Source organism: Rhipicephalus microplus, chromosome X (genome assembly GCF_043290135.1).
Source record: "Rhipicephalus microplus isolate Deutch F79 chromosome X, USDA_Rmic, whole genome shotgun sequence".
Lineage (NCBI taxonomy): Eukaryota > Metazoa > Arthropoda > Arachnida > Ixodida > Ixodidae > Rhipicephalus > Rhipicephalus microplus.
Genome location: NC_134710.1, coordinates 377075445 through 377099440, shown reverse-complemented (window position 1 = coordinate 377099440; position 23996 = coordinate 377075445). Strand labels below are relative to the sequence as shown.

The 23996-nt window shown below is 46.0% G+C and overlaps 1 protein-coding gene across 1 annotated transcript in view; it reads left to right on the top strand.

The window, feature by feature from the left end:
- The window catches only part of LOC119161051 (nose resistant to fluoxetine protein 6), a 323287-nt gene that overhangs the window by 284876 nt on the left and 14415 nt on the right, over nt 1-23996 (top strand). Inside the window, exons 10-13 of the mRNA XM_037413375.2 lie at nt 9665-9744; nt 18618-18740; nt 20053-20173; nt 22144-22330. Of these exons, the coding sequence (XP_037269272.2) occupies nt 9665-9744; nt 18618-18740; nt 20053-20173; nt 22144-22330 (511 nt within the window). The remainder of the gene's footprint in view (nt 1-9664; nt 9745-18617; nt 18741-20052; nt 20174-22143; nt 22331-23996) is intronic.

Genomic DNA, 23996 nt, shown 5'->3' with positions numbered 1-23996 from the left:
ACACGCGCAGGGTTTGCACGCGTGAAGATGTCTGGGTCTGACCGACGGACTGATACAGCAGACGCGGACAGTAAAAAAAAAAAAAGAAGCAAAGCGTTGAATTAAAGCAAGGGCAATGGCTGCAGTTAACAAGAATCAACTAAGAAGGAAGTCACAAATACGCGCGAAGAAAATATTGAAATGAACAGCTACAAAACCAACTATGCTCTTAAAGAACACTGCAAAAGGTACACGTCAATATAGGGTGAAATGTAAAATAATAACGACATGTTGGAAAATAAAAGAAGACAAAAAATAATTACAATAAGATTGTGCTCTCGCTTCTGGGTTTCTACGTCCGACGCAGCGCACAAAATAATTATAGAATATAGGGTATTATGAAATAAAGGTTGAAAAAACTCACACTCAAAAGTTGCATACGGACCATGCCAGCTCGTGGTAGACGTAGTGGAGTGGACGGGGTGCCGATGAAGGTCTCGCCTATAGAGGTGCTAAAGGAAAAGGGAAAAAAATAAGCACGGCGTCGTAACAGCCTTATTCAGTTGAAGGTCACCTCAATAACACCGCGCGAAGGATGGGGAAATGTCAGTGAAAATTATAGAAGAGAATCGGAGTTGAGAGGAGTATGAAAAAAAGCATTCGACCTGTCTCCCGCACGAGCACACGAGCACCCGCACACACATGAAATCGACCGGGAAACTTGCCAATAAAGCTGGGGGAACAGGGATGCGCATGGTTTAACGCGGGCAAGTTGAAGAAAAACGCCGTCGTATTTTACGTAGTAAATGCAGATGGCTCCGCTAGTAGCACCACCCCGGAGAGCTACTTTGAAGGTGCGATGGCGTCGTAGCAGAGGTGGGCCGGAGCGCATAATCTGTGGAATCGGAAATCATGTGAAATGGACCTCAGGAGATTATGTAGGGCCGAAGCTAGCTCAGCCAACACCCAGTACTTTTGGTTACCAAGCGGAGCTGGCGCGCACACAGGAGGCAGACACAGGGCTGTCACGTCATCGGCAGGGGTCTCCGTTGGAGCAGGTGGGCACAGCGGAAGTGAAAGTGCGGCTGCCACGTAAGTCTGTTTACCACCCGTAAGGGCGTACCAGAACGAAACGCCCTTCACAATCACCGTACTACCCCGCTTGTTCATAAGGGTCCTGGCTTGTTCCATAGCCTGGCGTCGGGCCACGGTTCCGTCAGATGAGGCCATGATGACCACGGCTTTGCGCCGGAGCTGCCAGAAAGGGCGGCGTGGCTCTGTTGCGGATAGCTTATCGCTGCAGTTAATTCAGTGTGGTCGTTCCACTGCACAGGTTCCTGAGGCGTGCTTTACGCCGCGGTGCGGGCACCGGTCGTCTCGCGAGCAGGTGGCCGTTGCATGCCCTAAGCGGCCGCATCGGGAACACTGTAGGGGCCTGGGCTGGCATGGACAGACAAGAAGCAATTGCTTATACAGAAGGATGTCGGGGTTACGGGGGTCCCCGCAAAAGTGAGGGTAAGGCAGTTGGATCGGCGCACACCGGTGACAAGACGCACTGATTAGGCAGTGTTAGCGGCTAGGTCCTCGAAAGGATTGAATGGATCGACTTCGAAGATCGTGCCGACACATGCTAGTTGCTGAGACCGGACCTTAACCTCGCAGATCATCCGAACTTGGAGCAGGGCGGTTAGATCGGTGGTGGGGTGGGGGTTAACTGCAACCAGGGTGCGTTGGAAGTTCACCCGGATGCGTCGGGTGGCAGGGAATCCTGAGAGGAAGACGGTGATCGAGTCTCTCGACATAGCCAGAAAGTTGGACTTTTTCCCGACAGATCATAAAAGATCGTGGCCACCTAGTCGCTTGGAATTACATCTCCAACGGCTTGGATGTCTTCATGGCTCGAATTCGAGGTGCTTGGAGGCACGCACGCTCTGGGGAAGGGCGACATTTGCTCGGTGGCTAATGCGTTTGGGAGAGGAGGGGAGATGATTTTGCTGCTTCGGTAGACGACGAGGGTGCCCGGAGTTGCAGCCGACTCAATTATTTGTGTGCGACACTGCATGCGTACTTGACGCCCACGGGACTTGTGGCACCGATGCCCGCGCTATTCGCAGGTTCAACGTCAACTAACTGCCAAAGCTGTCAAATTCCTTCGGGGCGTACGCATCCCCATTTAGGTCATTTTCCCTGAACACATGCGGGCTCTTTTGCTGCAGGTGTAGGGAAGACCTGGTGGTGCCGTTGCCGAATATTTACCGAATAGAAACGATCGGCGAGCAAACAAAATGGGCTCAGTGAAGACGGGCGCTAAAACGAATAGAAGCTCCATCTACCAGCTGAATCATTCTCGTGTATTTTGCCATTTCATATACAGCAGTGAGGATGCCGAAAAATATCAGCCAAACATCCTCATCCTTCAAGTGCACAAACGGGTGCAGGACAACAGCTGCGACGAGTCAAGCTGAAGCTTACTGAATTGGCCAAATGAAGTTACTCAAACTGAATGAACCTGTCAGAGCCACGTTACTTCGACTTGCGTACCGAGGAAGGTTCGAGAGATCAGAAGAATCCGAACTTAGACAACTCCCCCTTTTAGATTGAACTACAGCGGTTAACACTCCTCTCAGTATGCAACCAGTGTACAACAAGAGATAAGAATCACGGCACTTGTGAAGGCCTATGTGAAAGACACTGCAAAAAGGTGCGTGATCGCTGTTCAATATATACCAAAGCGAGATGGCACACGTAGTGTGTGTTACAGACACAGCAGGCGAAAAGATTGGTGGAGTACTATTTATACTAAGGTAGAATGTGCGGCTTACGTGCTAACGCGGTGCAGGCAAAGCATTGTACAGATACGGCCACTAAAGCACTTTAGCACCTGGAATCAGTAAACACCAAACACACCTAGAGAGCCTCGTCCGCCTCGGTGGAGCAGTGTCTATGGTGCTCCACTGCTGATTCAATGGACACGGTACGGAATTCCGGCTGTGGCGGCTTCTGTTTCTATGGACGCTAAAATGCTGTAAGCCCATGTGCTCAGATTTGAGAGCACGTTAAAGAACCCGAGGTGGTTTAAATTCCCGGAGCCCCTCCACTACGGCGTCTCTCATTATCATATGGTGGTTTTGGGACCTTAAAAACAACATATCAATCAATCAATCAATCAATCAATAAACTAATCAAGCAATGAATCGATTAATCAATCAATCACCCGGAGAGCTTCGCGTTATTCGCGACGACAGTCAGCGCCTCTCCTGGAACAACATAGTGACGATGGGTAGATATATCAAACTTGTTCTGTTGACACTGCCTAAAGGAAGGGTATATATTAAAATGCCCATATGTGCCCCCGGATGGCAAACATGTTACTGAAAGAACCACGAGTCATATGCATTATATGAAATTCCGTCTCGTATTTGCTGCTATTTGAACCGCCTCGCTAGGCGGCAATGAAGTGTGCAGGAAGCCGCCGACCAACGCACATCGTAGGTATATGCGTACTCTCTTGGGCGAACCTAATCGAGCTCCCGAAATTCAAACAACAACGTTGCATTTATAGGCCGCCGGAGACTTCCAGCACACTACCGAAAGCTAGGAAGCATAGCAAAGTTGGCACTACGTTGGTGCGAACTGCGGTGAAATCCATAGTACTGTATGTATCTTTTTTTCCCTTTCTGATTGGCAGAAATGGTTCCCCAAGTAGCCTGTTTATCATGCAGAAAAATTTTTGTGGTTTTCATGACTCCCGTGAATCAGTTTGCGTGAAGAGTTATTGAACCAGAAAGGATAAGTAAAACGTAACGTAAATTTTATTAGAAAGACGCGTTTCTGCCACCACGGTAAATATTTCAGAGCAAGAGAAAACTTAAGCCACAATAAAACGGGGTAATTCTCAAGAAGCGACGCGTTAGACATCGTAGAAGCGACAAGAGTGTCACAGCGTGTTGAGAGAGACTCAATGGCGACTAACGCGTCTCATAACTTATAATTTCACTTTACCTGTAGCCCTAACATACTCTGAGCGTTATTGAACATGTGATAATGTTCTTACAGCAAAAGTTGTACGTGCCGGTGCGAAACGGATGTCCGTAAGCAGGTGGCCCCATAGCGCAGGTATCAACGTAACAAGCCAACCAACAAGTGGGACGATGCTCTAAAGAGTAGCGAGCTGCAAGACTCACTTCGAGCTCTCTAGAAGACCAACGAAGTGTAAGAGAGCCTATGGAGGCAGTTTCGTTATGGAAGGTGCCCTCTATATCTTGACAAAGAGTTGGGTGCATTTGGGGTGCCTTCTCGGAACTAAAGTTTTACCAACACCACCACAACTCAGAGCCGTCGCGAAACGATGGATGTGGCAAAGACACGAACGCTTCTCGTATGGCTCCTCAAGGTAGCGCACATGGCTCCTGAAGACAGACAAGACGATGCATGTTGTTGTCGATGTTCAAGACGCATATGCTGCTCAAATAAAAAACTTTAAAGGCGCATTCACCGCATTCAAGATAGATTTTCTGTATAGTTGTATACTTTTCATCAAAAATCGCTGGGTTCGTATCCCGGCTGCGGCGGCTGCATTTCTGATGGAGGCGGAAATGTTGTAGGCCCGTGTGCTCAGATTTGGGTGCACGGTAAAGAACCCCAGGTGGTCGAAATTTCCGGAGCTCTCCGCTACGGCGTCTCTCATAATCATATAGTGGTTTTGGGACGTTCAACCCCACATATCACTCAATCAATCAAAAATCGCTGTCCACGCAAAGCGAGCACTACAGAGCCTCACTGAGTAGCACGTGCACATTCACAGATTATAACAGTAGTTTGATAGAGCCAGTAATAAACAGTGGGGCCACCCCTTTCACCTACGCCTGTCAACCATTTCCACGGGGTATAAAGGTGGTGATGTAATTCATTAACGTCCTCGTAGGACAGAGGTGAAAGCGGTGAGGGAGGCTATATTTGCCGGCTTTATTCATGCATTGTTGGCCTAATATAAACTTGCGCACGCATATGTATTCACGATTTCCCAATGTGACATGGCAACCGTATCAGACTGGTAATTGGCGTCAATGCAATAGGCGTGGACCTAACGCTTAGAAAACAGCGGTATAATTCTAGAAAACGAAAGCAACTACAGCTCCACTCTTTGACCATATACGTAAGACAACAGCGCATAGTTGCACGTTCAGAAAAGTCCAAGAAGCTTGTAAAATGAAGATTCGCTTTAAAAATGACCAGAAAGTACAGTTAGAGGACACGCGGAGCTGGTACTTTACATGCCACGAACATTGAGTGTAAACTTTTTCTCACTATAGTTCGTATGCAGCCGGGCTTATAAGCTTTCAAGGCAGCCAGGTGAGAAGAATATTGAGGACAGTTTTTTCTTTCTTTCCTTCTTTGGTTACTTCTTTCATTCACTCTTTTCTTCCTTCTTTCTTTCTTTCTTTCTTTCCTTCTTTCTTTCTTTCTTATTCCGTAATGCTCTATTCTAACTTTTCTTCCTAGATGCCGGGAAGGGAACTTTCAACGACGTTCTTACAGCAACAGTTCAGTTGCTACAGGAAGCAAAGACGGCCATGCATTTATATGCAGACAACAGTAGTGTGACAACGTGAAATGTCAAGTGTTCTTGATTTTGAAAAAAATACAAGATGGCCATACCAGAAACGACCGTCCACCGACAAGCCGACGAGCGAAAAAGCGTCAAGTATGAGAAAACGGAGAACACCAGCACGCATTTTCCAGGGGCCCCTTGGATCGAGAGCCACCTTTCTGTTCGCTCACCGGTGCCAGGATATTCACGTACTACATCGCGGCTACCACCGTCACAATCTGTAACTTATTACAACCTACGCTCGAGAAATGTGTTCAGAGCAGGTGCGCGTGGATGAGCCCAAACAACGCGAGCGGTGCGGTAAAAATCTCTGTTGTGCACATTCGTGAGCTACGGTACATGACGCTGTAAAACGTTAATGCATGCACCCTAATACTTGATGGGCATACTTGTTATGTTTAGTCTTCCTCTCTCTTTTTTTTTTGCACAGAGGAAGCGCTGTCATAAGCAGTTCCCACGCCGTAAGTCACCGAAAACCGCACTTCCATCTCTCTGCTACAATTTATTAAATATAATCGGCATAGTTATGGATACCACAGTGCAACAACTTATAAGTACCTGGTTATAGAAGCCAGAATAAATTATTCAATTCTTAATTAGTTGCTCTTACTAGACATGATTTCGAATAAAGGTACGAGGAAACATGGGCATAGACACACACACAAACTTGAGTCAATTTGGCTTTCCAGTACTTTTATGTTGTTTTAGCGGCATTTATGAAGCGTATATTTTTTCGAGGTTATAAGCCTTCCTGAATGCGTCAGTGGCGCGCTCACTGTGGAAAAGACGAGGTACACGTAACAGGGCTGCATCGAAAAGCTTGCTCGTACGCAAGTTTCTCGATGTCACACAATATCCACGCCCGATCGAGGGCAGATCAAGTGGCGGAATGAGCAAACGCAAGCAATCGGCTGACGGCACCACTCATCCATCTTGGTACCATCGCTATTGCATGGTTTGCGGTGCGCGAAAAACACTCATGCCGTGCACTCTTCAAGCGTCGATGTAACGAGTGCCGTTCGCTTTGCGATGATCGTGACACCACGTTACAATAATTCACCGAAGCCGTTCACCGCAGCTGTGATAGGTCGTATGATTTTGAACGACACATGTTGTACCGAAAACGCATAATCAATAATCAGTGGGGCTTAACGTCCCAAAACGACCATATGATTATGCGAGACGCCGAATGAAGGGCTCAGGACATTTAGACATGTCAGGATTTTTTTAACGTGAGCCTAAGTCTGAGCGTACGGGCACTGACCATTCTCACCTATTTTGGAAAGGTGGCCCCTGCAGCCGGGATTTGATCCCGTGACCTACGGCTTACCGGGAACGCATAGGGTTGTAGGAAGGAAGGCGGCTCACAACTCGCGCTGAGTAGGCACGACGCCTGCCATCTCTTTATGAAGGAGGGAAGAGAAAGAGAAGGTTATAAAATGAAGCCATTTGAAGAAGAAAAAAGAAAAAGAAGACTACAGGCAACAAAAGCCAGAAGTGGCCCCGCCACGGCGGTCTAGTGGCTAAGATACTCGGCAGCTAACCCGCAGATTGCGGGATCGAATCCCGGCTGAGGACGCGGCATTTCCGATGGAGGCCGAAATGTTGCAGGCCTGTGTGCTCAGATTTGGGAGCACGTTAAAGAACCCCAGGTGGTCGAAATTTCTGGAGTCCTCTACTACGGCGTCTCTCATAAAGTCATAATTATATGGTGGTTTTGGAACGTTAAACCCCACATATAAGTCTATCTAAAAGCCAAAAGTGGTACCAAAAAATCCAACAATACAATGCACCAGCAGTAATAGCACACTTGATAATTAAGATATGCATAGGTGGTGTCCACCTTTTCACGGTCACTAGCACGCATACTTTTGTTTTGCATTAAAGGGCCACTCACCTGGTTTGACAATTTTAAGCTGACAAGCTCAACGCATAGAGGAGGCGTTCATGATAACGTCTGCCAAATTTGCAACGCTACGCACTGCGGAAATGGGTCAAATTTCAAGATGAACGCTGCTCCCCATCCCCTCTGCCGGCGCGCGCCTAGAGAATGAGGGCATGACGCGCGCGTATGGATGGCACTACGTACACGGCAATGTAGTGACGTTGGTCCTCTACGTAGACGACTCTGCTCTGACGTTGCAAACAGTGGCACGTGACATGGCGAAAATTATTTAAAAGAGAATGCGTCGTTTATGTAATTTGTTGCTTGAAAAGATCAAGAAAACTCTAGATAAATAATGAGACGCAATAAGAGAATGTGACCGTCTTTTTTTTTTTCTATTTTTCTCCCGCGAATTGCAACGAGATGCGGGGCTAATGTGTCGGCGTTTCGCATGTGTGTGTCCCCGTGGTCAGCGCATGGAGCAGCAGATGACCACCGTGGAACTACAGTGTTTAGAAATATACAGACACTGTAGTGGAACACTCCTACGCATTCGCACACGCATTGTGCTCATCTATTCTACCGCGTCTAAGCCAGCGTTTCCAAACGATTCCGCAGAGACAGGCAGAAGACCACAAAATAACATTTGTCAACAAAGCAACGCCGCTCGCGTGCTCCGGGGTTGGACTCGTTTGTTCACATCATGCGCACGTCACCTCTTGGCCCGATGCCGGAGAGCATGGCGAAGAAATTTGGCTTGCAAAGGCTATGCAGAAGAGCGGCAAGGGTTTTGAGCTCGACTCCTCTCATCCTCGTTTCGCACAGCTTCAAAATACCTGTTTTCTCTCGTGATGAACCGATTCAAAAACATTTTTGTGACAAAATGTTCCTAATCGGACAAACAACAACTTCCACTGTCGAACTAAAATTTGGTATGAGGCCTGGTGAGTGGTCCTTAAGTGTAGCCGTAGGGTAATGCATGCGTGGTTGAACCAGCTATACTATACAGTGTCCATGGGTTAAACGCACTTATTTTTTCCCACCAAAGCTGATGGTTGTGACACTTTCCCACAAACTCCGCTGTGTGATAGAAGAACCATACACCAATGAACTACCTTGAAATCTCTAAAGTAAGGAAATTGATACCATACGCTAAGACTCTGACTTGCCGTCGATAAAGCGCGTTGCCGATTTTCTTTATCGTGGGAGTCGAGGATAGGTTACGGGAAGCGTTGCTCAGATGGCTTTTTGTGCAGCACAGCTTCGGCTTCTACAAAGTGTCTACAGTGGCAGCAACGTGTTTGTCTAAAACGAGTGATTGAATGTGTGCACGTCTGAAACTCAATGGCCACTGTGACAATACAATGAAGGTGGCGTAATGCCGAAGATCGCGCATCTTTTCATACATTTTTTTAAATACACGGAGCTCGTTAAGTAACACATGGTATGACATACAGAATGTCTAAGTTGAGAATCATCTTGTGTCATTTTATTTCAATTTGATTATAATCAGATTCGTTACAATCTTGGTCAAGTTATAGTTGGGTAAATTGGGACGTAATGTCTATGTAGATCTAGCTGTTGCACGTAGAGAATTAGAGAATGTGCTCGGATCCAGAAGATCAATCTGCTGTATTCAAACACATAATCGCTCAACCGCTCCCATCCCGAGAAAACAAGGTAAAAATAAAACTGGTTGTACTTGGAGCTGAAATTATTCGTCGCATTTTCTAATGAGTAAAAATAGTGTACGCGTTAAAATGGTTATATTATCAGAGTATCGTACTAAAAGCTTGAGAAGTGGTCGCACCATTGCAGACATGGCAGCTACAAAGAAAAAGCGAGATATGATCCTACGTACTGAAACCGCAAGATGCAAAATATGTCTCATTAATAAGAAAACGTAATCAGGAGCATAGGCAGAGTTTTTCTGGGGGAAGAGAGCACCTTGAATTCGGAAGGAGGAGAACAGCTCCTTCAAATGACCCTTATCTCTCTTATGCCATGGGGAAAAATTCGTGAAGGGGGGTAGGGGCATGAAGCTGGTGTGCCACCCCCTGGCTACGCCATTGCAAGTAGTACAATAAACAATAGACGTGAGATAGACAGACCAGACGTGCTCATACACAATTTTTTGTCGTGATTGTACATTGACGTTATAATTTTTCATTGTTCTAACGTTTCCGCAGTGCCTGGAGATCACCTGGTACTTTGCAGTGCTCATCCAGTTGTGCCTCGTCGGTAGCGTCGTCATATTCGTCCTGCAAAGGTGAGCCATCGTACCGACACTTCGGGAAGGCAGTCGTAGTAGTGACTCACGTGGCCGGTCCCGCTTCAATGTTCAGGCGAGATAGCAGTTTACCAGCTTAGATACGAGATAAGACCGCAGCAGACAAATCGTTTCTTTATTGGCCAGTAACTTCGTTTCTGGCCAATAGTCAGAGTGGCCCTCAGCCCGAGTGAGAAGCGGAATGAGCCGTTCGCTATTACGATGCATAAATTCTTATTTTACGCCAACCAAGGCTTTCGAAAGGATCGCTCAGGTAAACTCAAGAGTGGTGCCCACTAGGCATTTATGGTACATTCAGCGGCAAAAGCTCTGAAATTTCTAGGCCCGTCGAAAAGTGAATTTTCCAGCAACTTGGTACTGTATTCTGAACAGCACATAACGTGTTTTAGAAATGGCTCCTAAATTTAATTTCAAGGCTGCTGGCAAAAGCCGTGGGCATGTTCAGCTTTTTCGTGTGTCTCGTTCATAAACTGTTGTAGCTGACCGTGCATTCAACTGGTAGCTACCGTAGTTTGAACCCAGTTCCAACAATGTAAAATCCGCTCTTTATCCGAACCACAGAAAATTGTGTAAAAGCCGAAAGTTCAGCCTTTCAACATTGGAATCGGAGGCCGGAGAGGAAATACGCCAGCGCCCCTTCGGTCTCAAACAAGCAAAATGCGCTGGTTGACAGGAACCGCTGCGCATGTCGTCGCTATTGATGCCACGTTAACAACAGGATGTACAAGAGTCAGGTGACCAAAAGTTCACCCGATCTTGGCCTCCCTCCGGGATCCAAGGTGAGAGTGACTCAGACTACTATGAACTCTGATCTGGAGCGTGGCGCTATGTAAACAAGCCACGGAGTGTGTTCAGAGCATCCTATTTCAATTAGCTAAATGTGAAGTGTCTCACCAAAGCTCTCTGAAGCGCTGAAAATGACCTCTTGAATATGTACCATTAGACTCACCACTAAGCGAAGAAAGAGGAAGAGAGACGCGAGCGTGTCTGCTTGCGTCGGTGCTGTGTGGATGTTACGTGTGTGTGCATAGTGCCGCCAGAAATCACATGGGCTGAGAGCAAATGCATCCGAGCCCGAGAAGAATTCAACCTAATGCACTTATTTACTTGAACGCTAGTTTAGAGTGTGTCAGTGTATGTAAGGTTTATGTCTCGTAGATATGGTCCGAGTCCAAGTAAAGCAGTTTGGATACGAAATTTGGTCACACGAATAAATGAAGAGAATCCTATTCGCCGCATCTTACTATACCTATAGTTTTGCCCGGCCGTGGTGGTCTAGGGGCTAAGGTACTCGGCTGCTGACCCGCAGGTCGCGTGCTCGAATCCCGGCTGCGGCGGCTGCATTTTCGATGGAGGCGGAAATGTTGTAGGTCCGTGTGCTCAGATTTGGGTGCACGTTAAAGAACCCCAGGTGGTCGAAATTTCCGAAGCTCTCCACTACGGCGTCTCTCATAATCATATGTTGGTTTTGGGACGTTAAACCCCACATATCAATGATTATATTACCTATTATTACTACATGTGCAGGCTACTACACGCATCTCATTATTAGCCACATCATGAAATCTCCACAACCTTAAGTTCTTTAAAAAAAAAACATGCCTTGGGAATCGACATTTTTCTTGATCACCAACCAAAGGCTCGCGTTGATTATCTGCTTGCTTATGTTCTATCACTATCGATAACCGTTCTTTGTTTAACACCGGTTTACAGTTTAGGTGTTCTACTGCCATTTTTGTCGAGTATTGTGAAAGTTAAGAATTAAATAGACAAACAAATCACCCCCAAGTACAATACCTACTGCGAAATTAGACCGCGGCTGTTTGGGTGTTCGAATTTACGATGTGCTTATGCCAGTGGCTTTTCGGTGGCACTGAGCATCTGCTTGACCCGCTTGTTGAGCAGCAACGTCAAATGAAGCAGTTCCGCCGGTGGCGTCGCTTATTTATTATTCAGGCGGAGGCGAATATTTTTGACGTACCCGTGTGCTTACAGTTAGGTGCACGTTAATGAATTCCAGGTAGCCAAAATTTCCGAAGCCCTCCACTACAGAGTCTCTCACAATGATAGCATATAGTTCTCGAACGTCAAACTTTAATAATTACAATTGTCGAAAATGAAATCTTGAACACGGAAACACGTGACTCGCGCATTCTATAGCGGAAATGGCACTGATTCGTGGCGCTTCCTTCACCATGACAGTCTATCATCGTGTACGCAGATATGCGTTTTCGGTTGCAGCTTTCCTGATGAATCGGCGCAAACATGATCCACGCTTTCTTCTTATGCTCTGGTCGATATCAGTGCCATTTAACATCCGCGACTATCTACGCTTGCAAAGGTTTATTTAGATAGAGTGTAAATGCCTGAGGCCCGCGTACTTAGATTTAGGTGCGCTTTAAAGAATACCAAATGGTCAAAATTTCAGGTGCCCTCCACTGAGACACTCATCGTAATCATATGGTTTCGGGACGTTCAATCCCACTTATTATTAATTATTATTATTATTATTATTATTATTATTATTATTATTATTATTATTATTATTATTATTATTATTATTATTATTATTATTATTATTATTTGAATCAACTTAAACTTTGTTGCAAAGCATTATGGGTGCGTGCCTGGCAAACGCATAATCCTGTTGACTCCAACGAACGAGTGACTCGGAATAACGCGTTGTTCTCGCGCGCTGCTACTACGCTTTCTTCGGGTAAAAGCTTCCGGCCAGCAGACCCTGATTGATGACCTGCCGGCCTCGTGGTTTAGGCTGTCCACTGCGACGTCCGCGCACCACCCATCTCTCGTTTCCCTGACTGCTCTTTCCATCTCGCTTTCCTATTCTCGTTTACTTGTTTGTTGTTGCTCTTGTTTTTTTCTCACTGGTATGCCACGAAGCGCTCTCTTTCAGAGTATGCAACTTGAGCAGAACGTCGCGACTGCGGTGGCACTGTGACTGCAAGCGCTGCAATTTAGGGATCGTGTACACGTATCCATTCGCGTGTAGCGACGGGAATATTTATCATTCAATGCATGCGTGGGTGTGCTGCGGTTGCAGAAACGGCCCGCCGTCGCTTTTGGAGATAGCGTGCAGCGAAATACTATGTCGGCGTTCGACCCGAACGCGAGAGCGAGCGAATTTTCAACGTCAGTGTCGCGCTTCATTGAAGTCACGGCGCGGGATTTTCACATTCATAAGACCTAAAACGGTACAGCATGGTTAGCCACGTGGCACAAAGACTTCTATAATGAGGACGCAGAAAACGCTTGAATATGAGTCACCTCATACGTTCTTTAAAGAGCAAGAGAGACAAGCGGAGCATAATAGGCTATGGTGCATAAAACATGAATGCGCCTGCAAGCCTAGCTATTCCTGCCAAGCTTGCTGAGGCCACAACGACGGCGTCTTGTTTCAACTTACTCTTAAACGCCCCGTTCGGGGCCTTAAAATGTCGTTAGATAAGTAGAAAGAACACCTTAACCAGCCATTCAATGAATGACATCATCCGTGGGTTTTGAATCAATCACTTTGGTTCTTCACGGAAAGCAAGAATAAAGCGCCTTGTAAGGAAGAAAGAGAGACGAGGATAAATAACGCATTGCTTGCATCCCGAGACAGCAGTGAATTTTACCCGGCAAATGCCAATATCAGTTCCCGTACGACCAAGAGAATTGCGAGCGCACTACGACACTGAAAGCGATGTGCATGATTTCAGCATCTGATGCACTCCCGGGTAGGAGGGGTGTGGCTTTTACGGGCGATAGCGTTTCGTCAGCTAGCGTTAATAATTGTGAGGGTTTGACGTGCGAAAACCATGATTTGGTTATAAGGAATGCCGTAGTAGAGGAGGCTTCCGCAAATTTTGGCCATGTGGGGGCTCTTTAGCGTGCACATAAAGTTACCTGCACGGGCCTCAAGCATTTTCGCCTCCACCGCAAACGCGCTGCCGACGCCGGCATTCGATCCCGCAACCTTCTGGTCAACGCCATAACCACCCTACCATCATGGCGAGTGTCAGCAGGCGTTAGTAACGAAGTTGATAAAGACGGACTAGATGGTTCATGCAATTTGGTCCATACGTAGAGATTAAAACTTCAAATGAAATACTTCCAAGTTCACGTAGCTTTACTGTTGCAAAAGAATAATTACTGCTTGAAACTTTTAGGCTGGCATTGACGTCTATAATTATTAAAACTCAGTTCCTAACGTATTTACAAAGAACAGTAGTGAAGAGTTCAAGCTAATTAAAAACCACCCATTTTTAAGACTAGTCCAGAGGTGCTCAAAAAGGTGTTTTCCCCTTCAGCAAGGGCTGCTTAAATGACAGTTCTAATCCTTAATTAAAGAGTGTCGGGCCTTATATCTAGCGAGGTTTCGAAATAATTCAAACATTTGGATGATTACTGCCTACTCGCGGTGCGAGCTCACTATTCTCTGATTCGTGCACTAATGTTTTGGATTCGTGAAGATTTGCACTTTCCAACACACTAGGCACAGGTACTATTTTTAGTACCCTTTCCCTCTTCGGACTCTCGCGTAACACTCTGGCAGCATTCATCGTCGCCCCCTTCAGTTCCAATTCGAGCACCCTGCGGCGCTGTTCTGCTAACTTAAAGTTGCGCTCCCTTTTTCTTAACCTTATTGCTTTGCGTTACGTCAAAAACCACAGGCTTTCCACACGGGGAAGTGGCAAATGAGTCCCTTGCTGCCATGCCCAGCGATGCCAATTTTCACTCTACTTCGAGTGTTCTGCGGTGCTCTTCTGCCAATATGACATGGAGATCTTTCATCCATGCGGGCCAACCCCGCATTAACTTCGAGTCATCCAACCGGCCTGTTAAATACGGTGCACTGGCATAGCTCCTTACCCCTGCGATACCAAGCAACGTATCCCTCCGCTTGAACGCGAACACAGAAGTGAGAGAAAGTGACGCCGAAGCAACTCACTCTGTTTCGCTGTCTGCTCTGGTCTCCAATGGCCTTGACTCGACCATGTTTCCTGATGGTGGAGTCGTGGGTCGCTGCCGGTGATGACCCGCCTAGGGCTACCTTGTGGCGAATTACATTGAGAGAACAAGAGTACAAGAGCAGGGCACTGAGGAGGGGGGGGGGGGGGCAGAGCACTGAGAGCAGGGCCACTCAACCTGCCAGTGGCATGCGCCGCGTTCCCGGAGGGCAGTTGAGAAGGTGACGGTTAGAGAGGCCTTGTGACTGAAACATTCCAAGCCCCGGCATATTCTTTATGGGGCAGCAGCAAAATACGCGTGAAATCGGTCAGCCCCATATTCTTCAATATCCTAATACCTAGTATGCTTGTGCCATGACTCATTCGGCACACGTCCAGCTCTCATCGTTGCCATCCATACAAAACAGCGTTGTCAAACTACGCACTGTTGCTACCATTGCCGCCGCGCTCGCCGGCTGAAGAAAAAATTTGGAGGCTGCCACGTTCAAGGACCACGTGACTCATCGGACTACACCTACTCCGCTTTTTAGACGACAGCAACTGCCAACTGCTCCTGGCTGCTCTCGGCGCAGCAAGAGCACTCTCGCTCTACCAATGGATGACAGTGCTCCTGCAACTGTTCAGCCGCTGGAATATGCCGGCTCTGAAGAGAGCACTTTAAGCGTGCTTTTGAGTGTTCCTGCTCTCCAAATAGAATTCGCCATTGGGCCAGTCGCTCCTCGCTGTCTTCCGAGAAGACAAGACAATATGCAGCATCGAGCTGCCGCAGCTACTTGCTGCAGTGTCCTGTAACTTCTTAGTATGTAGTTTCGCCCAGCTTCTTCCAATCTTCCATAACCGCAAGCCAATCCTGTCAACTGCGTCTGTAAAATCCAGGTTCTTTGCGATGTTATAGAAACGAACTCTAACGACTCGGCGCCTGAAACGCACCCCCCGAGAAGGTATAGCAAAGGGGGAAACGAAACGTGCCACCACTATTTCAATAGCGGCGATTGACTTGCTGGTCGATTGAAGATGAAGTAGAAACGCTGGAGAAGTTCTAATAGGCCGAGAAAACTTGTATTTACAGAATGTGCAGAAGTTACATAAGTACGAACATCAAAGTTACAAAAAAAAAAGAAAAAAAAAACCTTTGAAAATGAACCGTCTTCCGTAGGGCGACCCTATGGTATTCAGCAGAGTCGACGGTGCCTAACACTTCAAGCCCCGTTGAGAACACTTGGTGGAACTTCGGGGCCCCTTCTTATCTCCTCAGTGCTCCGCCCTTCCACAACTCTCGGTGAATCGTCACCTGCTTCTCCACTGATAGGACACTGAACTTTATCGATCAAAAACCCCGTCACAAAGACGCCACCTTCGTGCACGTGGCGGCTCATGTCCTCTACCCAAATAACACATAAACAAAAATGTAAATAACAAAAAGTTATAAGAAGTCGTAGAAGCAAGGGCAAGCTCCGCGGTGCGCAATTATCAAGACAAAGCTAGACGTACTGGGTATTGCGACCATAGGACGACTTCACTGTAACACGTCAACTTCTTCACGACGAGGCAATAATCTGTTTGTCCCCTCTGCGCTGTAAGAGGAACCGCTCACTGACCGCCCGTGGTTCCACTTAAGAGCTCCATAGCGCGGGAGTAGTCGAAAATATGCCACTGTGACCAAACGCACCAAATCGACGCCTGGGCGTCCGATCATCGCGACATCAGCCTCGCTCTCACGTGTTGCCCGCCCACCCACTTACGAGAGCTACCGGAGCTAAGCCGACCGGCGCAAAAGGTTGTCGGTTACCTCTGGGTATTCCCAACGCGCGCTGCCTCGAAAGCGCATGCGTGAACAAAGAATGCGGGTGCACTTCAGCTGAATCGAAGTGAGGAGTCACCGTGCCACTCTCGGTCTAGGAAGAGGCCCAATTATGCACCGACTGCCAGTGCCGGGAAGAAATAAGAGGGCCGTCGCAGTGACGTTTATAATCCCACTCCTGTTGTTGCCCCCGTGGCGGTTGGTTTTTTTTCCTGAGTTAACAGTAAAACGAAACGCTACGCCATCTCTGGCACTGCAGAACTACGCGGGGTACCATGCTGACGCCGTAATGTCTGCGTTCACGGCAAATCTGGTCGTACATGCTTCGACCGAGTGCAACTGAAGCAATGCAGCCTGCCAACGGCTGACATGCCTTCCCAAGCTTACGGCACAAAGTAAATGAAAGTGAATTCACTGACGCGCAACCAATTCTAACCGCGGTTCTACCTTCAGGCTGTTTGCTTGGGAGGTAACCTTCATCAATACTTCAATAGCAAGTATTTAAAAAGATTAGCGCAGTACACGTCGTCGTCTTCGACAGAAATATTACAATTGGCGTAGGGACATACCAGTATTGCCAGTATACGCCAGACGCGTTTATTAAAAAACATGAGATATTTCGACAAAAGCATCTGGAAGCTAATTGGACCGCCTGCTAATAGCTTTTTAGGAAGTTAATTTGAACCGCCTGCTTCTCCACAGCAATAGCCCTTGTGCGGAGAAGCTTGATTTACGGCATCTATTTGGTTTACAGGCGTTCGCCTTTGACCAAATAGATAACCAAAGGGACACTCAAGAGAAACGAAGATTTCATTTTGATTTACAAACTGCAAACTCTGATGCCGAATGTTTCTCCGGTATAAGGTAAAGGAAAAAAATTAAGGTCGAAGCTTCATTTTAAAAGTTCGCGCCAAAATCTCTGCGCGTAACGCCATACATTACAAAAAGTATTTTTCGTATTTTCGCCACATTGGCTCAATGAAATATTCTATAACATCGTATGCTAGGTCTATGGCACAAGCGATGACAATCTAATTTAATTTTATTGATTAGAACCTACGGCAGACACTTCGAAAGTTTATGACTTCACGATGTTTGATGCGGGTATATCAAGGTGGCGTCTCCACCCGTATACTCTTTTCGCACTTTTTCTCGCTTCCAAGCGTTGTGTCACATTAAAAGAATTCGAATAACGCGTTCGATGCTCTAACCACTGAGGTACCACAGCGGCTTATAAAAGAGTTCGTAAATGCGAAAATTTACTTCGTTCATACGTGAAAAATTATTTTACTCTTTGGTGTCTCTTTAACTTGACATTTATCTGCAGGCTGAAAACGTTACCGTATCAACACTGAGACTCAATACAGCGCAAAAATCATCAAAACTACTCGACTCAGGAATAACAACATCCCCCTAAATAAAAACTATTTTTTTGCAAAATTTGATATCAATTAAGTAGAAACAGGGAATTCGACTGGCAAGACAGCACTTGCCTGCGTGCTTAAAGCAAATCCAATGGTTTTAGGCATAACGGGAAGCACATAAAGTGCCTTGTACGCCGATGGGGATTCAGTAAAATATTGTGCGGCAGTGATGCGATAAACACAGAACGCTTTCTTCCATGCAGACAGGAAATAACAACACTATTCGTGGCTGATGCCCCTAACACTGAACTTTCATCTCGCGGCGCGATACATTCCATACAGTTTAAGGTACCTCACCTGTTAGTTTTGTAATGAGAGTATTTAAGGATAAATTTTCAGACTCCAAGTTGAGTTCGCTTGTAACAGGAAACGGCGCCGCGGGAGTACAATTTCGCTGAACAACCTCGGACGAATTCCTGCGTCGTAATGTGTTACGTTATACGAAGGAACAAATTATTAACTTGAGCAAGTGGCCATAATGAACAAAATATATATCATGCAGTATGACGTCTGAAAACCCCTACCTTATTGCGAACATGCTGTTGGGGGGGGGGGCAGCATGTTCCTTACTACGGAACCACCTTCTGAAGCTAAAACTCGCACATGGCTTTTTATGTGTTATAATACGTTCACTTACATTTATTTGTTGCATTGCAGGCGCTTCTTTTTGGGTGTGGTACTGAACGCCTCTCTGGTGGCCGTGGGCATTATCTCTATGGGCGTGCTGACAGCCACCTACAAGCTGCCACCAACCGTTCTCTTCGCGCAGGCTGACATCAAGTGAGTTCAGCAGTGTTGCAGGTGATGTCACCGACACGCAAGGTACAAGGTTTCGGAAAAAGTGCATGCCTGAGGTTTGGCATGAACTGTACATAAGGACATCCGTAGCAATGCGGTTGAACGGCATCACAGCGTCGGAGCATGGCATGACGCAAACTGAATCTTTTGTGTTTCCTCTTTGTGAAATTATTAAGCTTTGTGCAGGCAATTTAGAATGACAAAAGGCGAAAAAGAGATAGTGATACATTCTTATTTCTTTTTGCTTCGCATTTTTGAAGTTTTATGATTGTATCTGTGAAAACTCTCAGCAAGAAAAGTGTACTCATTCTGAGAGGTGATATACGCCCACAAGTGTTTGGTTTCCTTGCACATAATGTTAAAAACTGAGGTAAAAAACACTAGAAATGAACAGGAAAGAAAAACAGAGCTATACCTTACCACAAAATCTGCGGATTGCATCTGTTGCCTACAGGCCTGCCTCGTTACACGGAAGATGCTTTGAAATGAAATCAATGCTCAAGAACCTTGCTTGAGTCATATTCAAAGTGTTGTTCTTGGTGTATAGTGGCCCACAACCAATAGTCGCTAAGGGCTCGTAGGCAGCCAAGATCTGTAACTAATTAGGAAAATTCACGAGGCTATGATCTTGTCTGCTGACGTAGAGACCGCAGATTCAAAAGAAAAGAGACGACGACTGCACATTTTATGGCTGTCAAATGTTTTGCATGTCATGTAGAAACAATTGGCCAAGTATATTCACTTCGGCGAATCTTCCTACATCTATTTGAAAGCACACCATTTAAGATCTTTTCTATAAATATAGACAACAAATTATGTTTCCCCATTATGTTTCCTCATCGAAAAGACCTCATCGGATGCTTTAGTTTTGTTATTCTGGATGAAATTGCAGTTCATCCTATTTCCCGTATGATGCTGCTTGTAAAATTGTAATGATGAGCTTGTAATTATTTTTCTTTACAAAAAATAGTCTATTCAAAGATGCGAGATACTTTTTTTCGTTCTTGAAATGAGCCACACCCAGAATATGTGTAGCTCCCCTGTGCCCGTGAGTTCTCCTGAAAACGTATTTTGTCTTCTTATACTCGCAGATAATAAATTTCTCTGTTATTTTTTATGCCCTTCAATGTTCACTAATTTATTATGCAATGAATCAGTCAGCCGAACAATCTTGTGTACATTATTTTGCACATAAGACGTCGCAGTCTGTTTTTTTCAGAAGTGTTCATTTTTTATTAGAAACGTAATAGGGTGGCACATCATTTTCTAATTTTTTTTCTTCTCTAACCAACAGCTCGCGGCTCATGATGGAAGACATCATGTACCAAAAACCCTGGGCTCACTTAGGCCCCTTCTGCATCGGCATCGGTCTCGCCTGCATCGTCACGCGAAAACCCGTTGTCACGCTCAACCCGGTAAGACGTCATCGAGTTGCAGAGTGCGTACCTCTACATTTCAACTTTAACCAGGTAAAACGTCATCATTTCCTCAGTTGTCCAGTGCCTACCAGGCTATTTTGTAATGTACATCGTGTATAATAAAGGCTTGTCTTTAGAGAATAAATACCTAATTTTGTTTTATTATATTCATGATTGCCATTTGAGCTAGTTCACGCAAACTCTTTTGTTTTTAGATTCAGTCTACAGCAGCTAGTGGGTCAATGTCGCAGCTCAATTACTGCCTTTGCTTACCGACCCACTGTTACTGCCCGTCTTTTCGTTCGTACTTAAGTCTCAAGCTCAAAGACGACAACCTTATAGTAAACGAAAGTGCTTTCTTGCTCATGTGTCGCGTTTGATATGTAACGCACGCTGATGCAATTGTCTCACCTTGTCTGTAATTCCCTTTCTTTAAGTGATTTGCTCCTGAGTAACCAAGAAGATTCCCTTGATTACCTTCGAGTGGTAAATAATATTGTGCTACATCACTGCTTTTGTGATGAAGTGTTGCGGCCATGTTCACACCGACCTTGTCTACATGTGAACCACAAGATGTTGATGACCAGTTTCTAAGTATAAGAACAAACATGTGAGACGCCAGACATGTATTTGACGTAATTTGCGCGTGGCTGTGTGCCAAGAAGCAAGCTTAACTCTTCCGTGCTTAATTACTTTCAACCTCTTCAAAGGGTAAGATATGAGCTAGGAATAGCGTCCTTTGACTAACAGCTGCAATAAGATAGAAAGCCTAGCGCGATAATACGCACCCGTATAATGATGTCACCATTGTGTACCAGCTTATCTTCGCAGCAGTTGGCAGGATAAAGATGTATGGTTGAAGCACCACTCGTAGTCGAAGACGTAGAACAGAAATTACAGGACGAGCGCTCGTCTTCTGGTTCGAGGTCTTCGACTTTCAGCACTACGTTAACCATGCAAATATAACGACTAGCCCAACTTTTTCCCCTCTACTGTGGGGCTGTGAGAGAACTTGCACGACTTTCTGCCCTCACTAGAAAGAAATAATCAGTTAGACGCAAAGAAAACTGAACGTGCACTTTTTTTGTTTATCCGGTGCGCACTTGTTTCCTGCCTACCGGGAAAGCCCCCCGAACTTCCAGCACCAATCCCGTGAAGTGCATGCGAAGGTGAGGGCATGATCGTGTGGTCACGGGATCAGGCAAATATTCATACACAGTGGTTCACGAATTAGGGTAATGTGGGCTTCTCTTGGTGACGTTATAAGCTGAGCGAATGCAGGCACATGGCAGCAACACTCCGCAATGTAATGCAATGAAGCCGTGCCGCATCACTGATCATCACTTGCCCTGAGCCTAGCAACTTTAACTTTGATAAGAGGGCATCTAGAACTTAACCTGGAGTTCCTGAATGTGATTCGCACGCAATGTAGCTAGTGGCATGAGGAGGAGTAGGAGGAGGAAAAAAACAGTTGGAGCGACATGGAGGTTAGTCCTTCTTAGACCAGCTGGCTATCGTTCTCTGGGAAGAGGGGGAATGAACTAGAATAAAAAAGGGACGCAATAAAAAGCGAAAAAGAAATAGAGAACGTAGATTAAAACACTGTTCATAAGTCTGTCTCGGAGCACACTTCTCTTTAAGAAGCATAACAACGTTCTCAACGCCTTCTGTGTTGAGTACAGACTCTTTTAACGTTTAAGGACGATTATTATCTCTTCAACATATAGGAAAGCTCTTTTCTTGGCGCACAGAAAAGCGAACAGCCACGGAAGGCAAATTCTGAATCTAAGTGCGGGAACGATTCAGCTACACCGCGTTCTCAAGTGTAGCAACAGTCCGTCTCACTTTCATCGTGCAGCCCCGCAAATGTGAGACGCGAATACAACAAGATTTTCGGCTTCGCTCGCGATCGTCAACTTTCTTAGTCCTGATGAAGAGCACGAGCCGCAATTCCCTTGCCATCGCAGATCCTGCGAACATTGGGCTGGGTCTGCTCTTTTCTCTGCGCCGTGGCGGTGGTGTTTGGTGCCTACCGATGGAACTGCGGTGATGGCGTGGATACCGCACAGGCCGCACTCTACGCAGCTGTGCATCGCTCTGTGTGGGCCTTTGCCGTGGCATGGGTCGCATTCGCTTGCGTCACTGGAAAAGCATGTGAGCTTGATGGCTGCCTCTCTTACCTCATTTTTTTTCTTACAACACATGATGCGAAAATACAAACAGGAGCGCCCGCCCCGAGAGGCATAGAGTTTCCTTCGAAAATCACTCGAGGGAAATGTGGCGCTGCAGTTTCCACTGACTAAGAGTGCCTCGATGCCAACGTTCCGTCGTACAAGGTGGCGAAACGTTCAGAAGCACCGCCATATTGTGTGGGAGTGCTTAGGAACGCGCTAAATTGGCAACACCACAGAACAGGACAGCACAACACACGCACTTGTGTACACGTCTCCGATTCGACAAATATGCTGGGGACGAGGTCAAGTTATGTCCATACTTTTACGATGGTAGGCAGCGGTAGCATCGTGGCACTCTACACACATCTTCGGTAACTTTTGCTTTTTCTCTCCGTTTTCTTAATTTAAATGCAACACAGAGTGTCCTACCATAAATGACATGGTTATAGCAAAGTGAAATTAATTGCTAGATGCCCTGCTTCGAGAAAGCTGCGGATTCAAACTCGTTTATTTTCAGAAACTTGTCGTTAGAAACGCTGCAGTGGTATCGCTTATCTACCTTGGCGCGTGAATGCATTTTTGTTTTTGCCTTGTAGCTGTTAGAAAAGTCGATGGCTGTTCAGAATTTAATGAAAAGTACAGCGCAAAAAAATGACCAGATGAAAATATCTGAGACAAGGTGCCTGAAGATTTAGTGCATTGCAAGTGAACCTGTCACTTTCATAAAATAGAGCGTATCAAAGACATTGCCAAAGGCTCGCTAAGAAAGTTTAGTCAGTAAGCATGTGCTTAAACACAAACCAATCAATTACTGATGTACTGAAGCAATCGTTACGCAAAAATATGCAGCATAAGCCCCGAAAACCGAATTTTTTGGTTTGCCTCGAACTACTACATGACCTCAATATAGCATTTAAAGTCGCTTTGTTTGGTACCCTGCTAGACCTAACACACGCACCAATGATATATGTGCATAAGCATGAGCATACATGACCATAGAATATTTACCTTGCAAAAGGTGAATTCGAAAGACGCGAAAAAGTTTATTGATTTAGTCCGGCAATACATATCGGGATGCAGCTCAGCACCCGTCCAATCACGCTGAACTTAATTAAACAGCAAGGAAGGTAGTTGCAACGTTATTTTGCATCAGGGAAGCCACATCATGTTCCCATTCACACTGATTCATCTAGCTGTTGGGTTTAGCGAATCCATTTTTACGGTCTAACCACACCCAGGAGCGAGTGCGTATTTTCAAGATGTAGCGCGTAAGGAGAATCAGGCGTGCTGTTTTAAGATCAATGACTGATGACTTCCCCCGCAGGTTCACTAGTTCTTGCAGGTACTTTCATTTATTGACCTATCGCGGATTACCGGGTTGCTCGAGCTGTTGACGGCAGGTGAGGACGGTGATGATAATGCTGATCATCACCCTACTGCACACTTCAAAATCTTGCGAGCCTAAATTATTATTCTGTAATGACTAAACAACTCATTTTCAACGAGTCTCCTCGTTTGCTGAATTAGTTTACTAAGCAAGGCACCGTCCAATTCATGGCCTAGCCCCCGGAGTGGGTCGCATCAAGATATTGAGAAACCAACCAACCAACAAAACTTTCAAATGGTGTGGAGACAAGTAATCACCT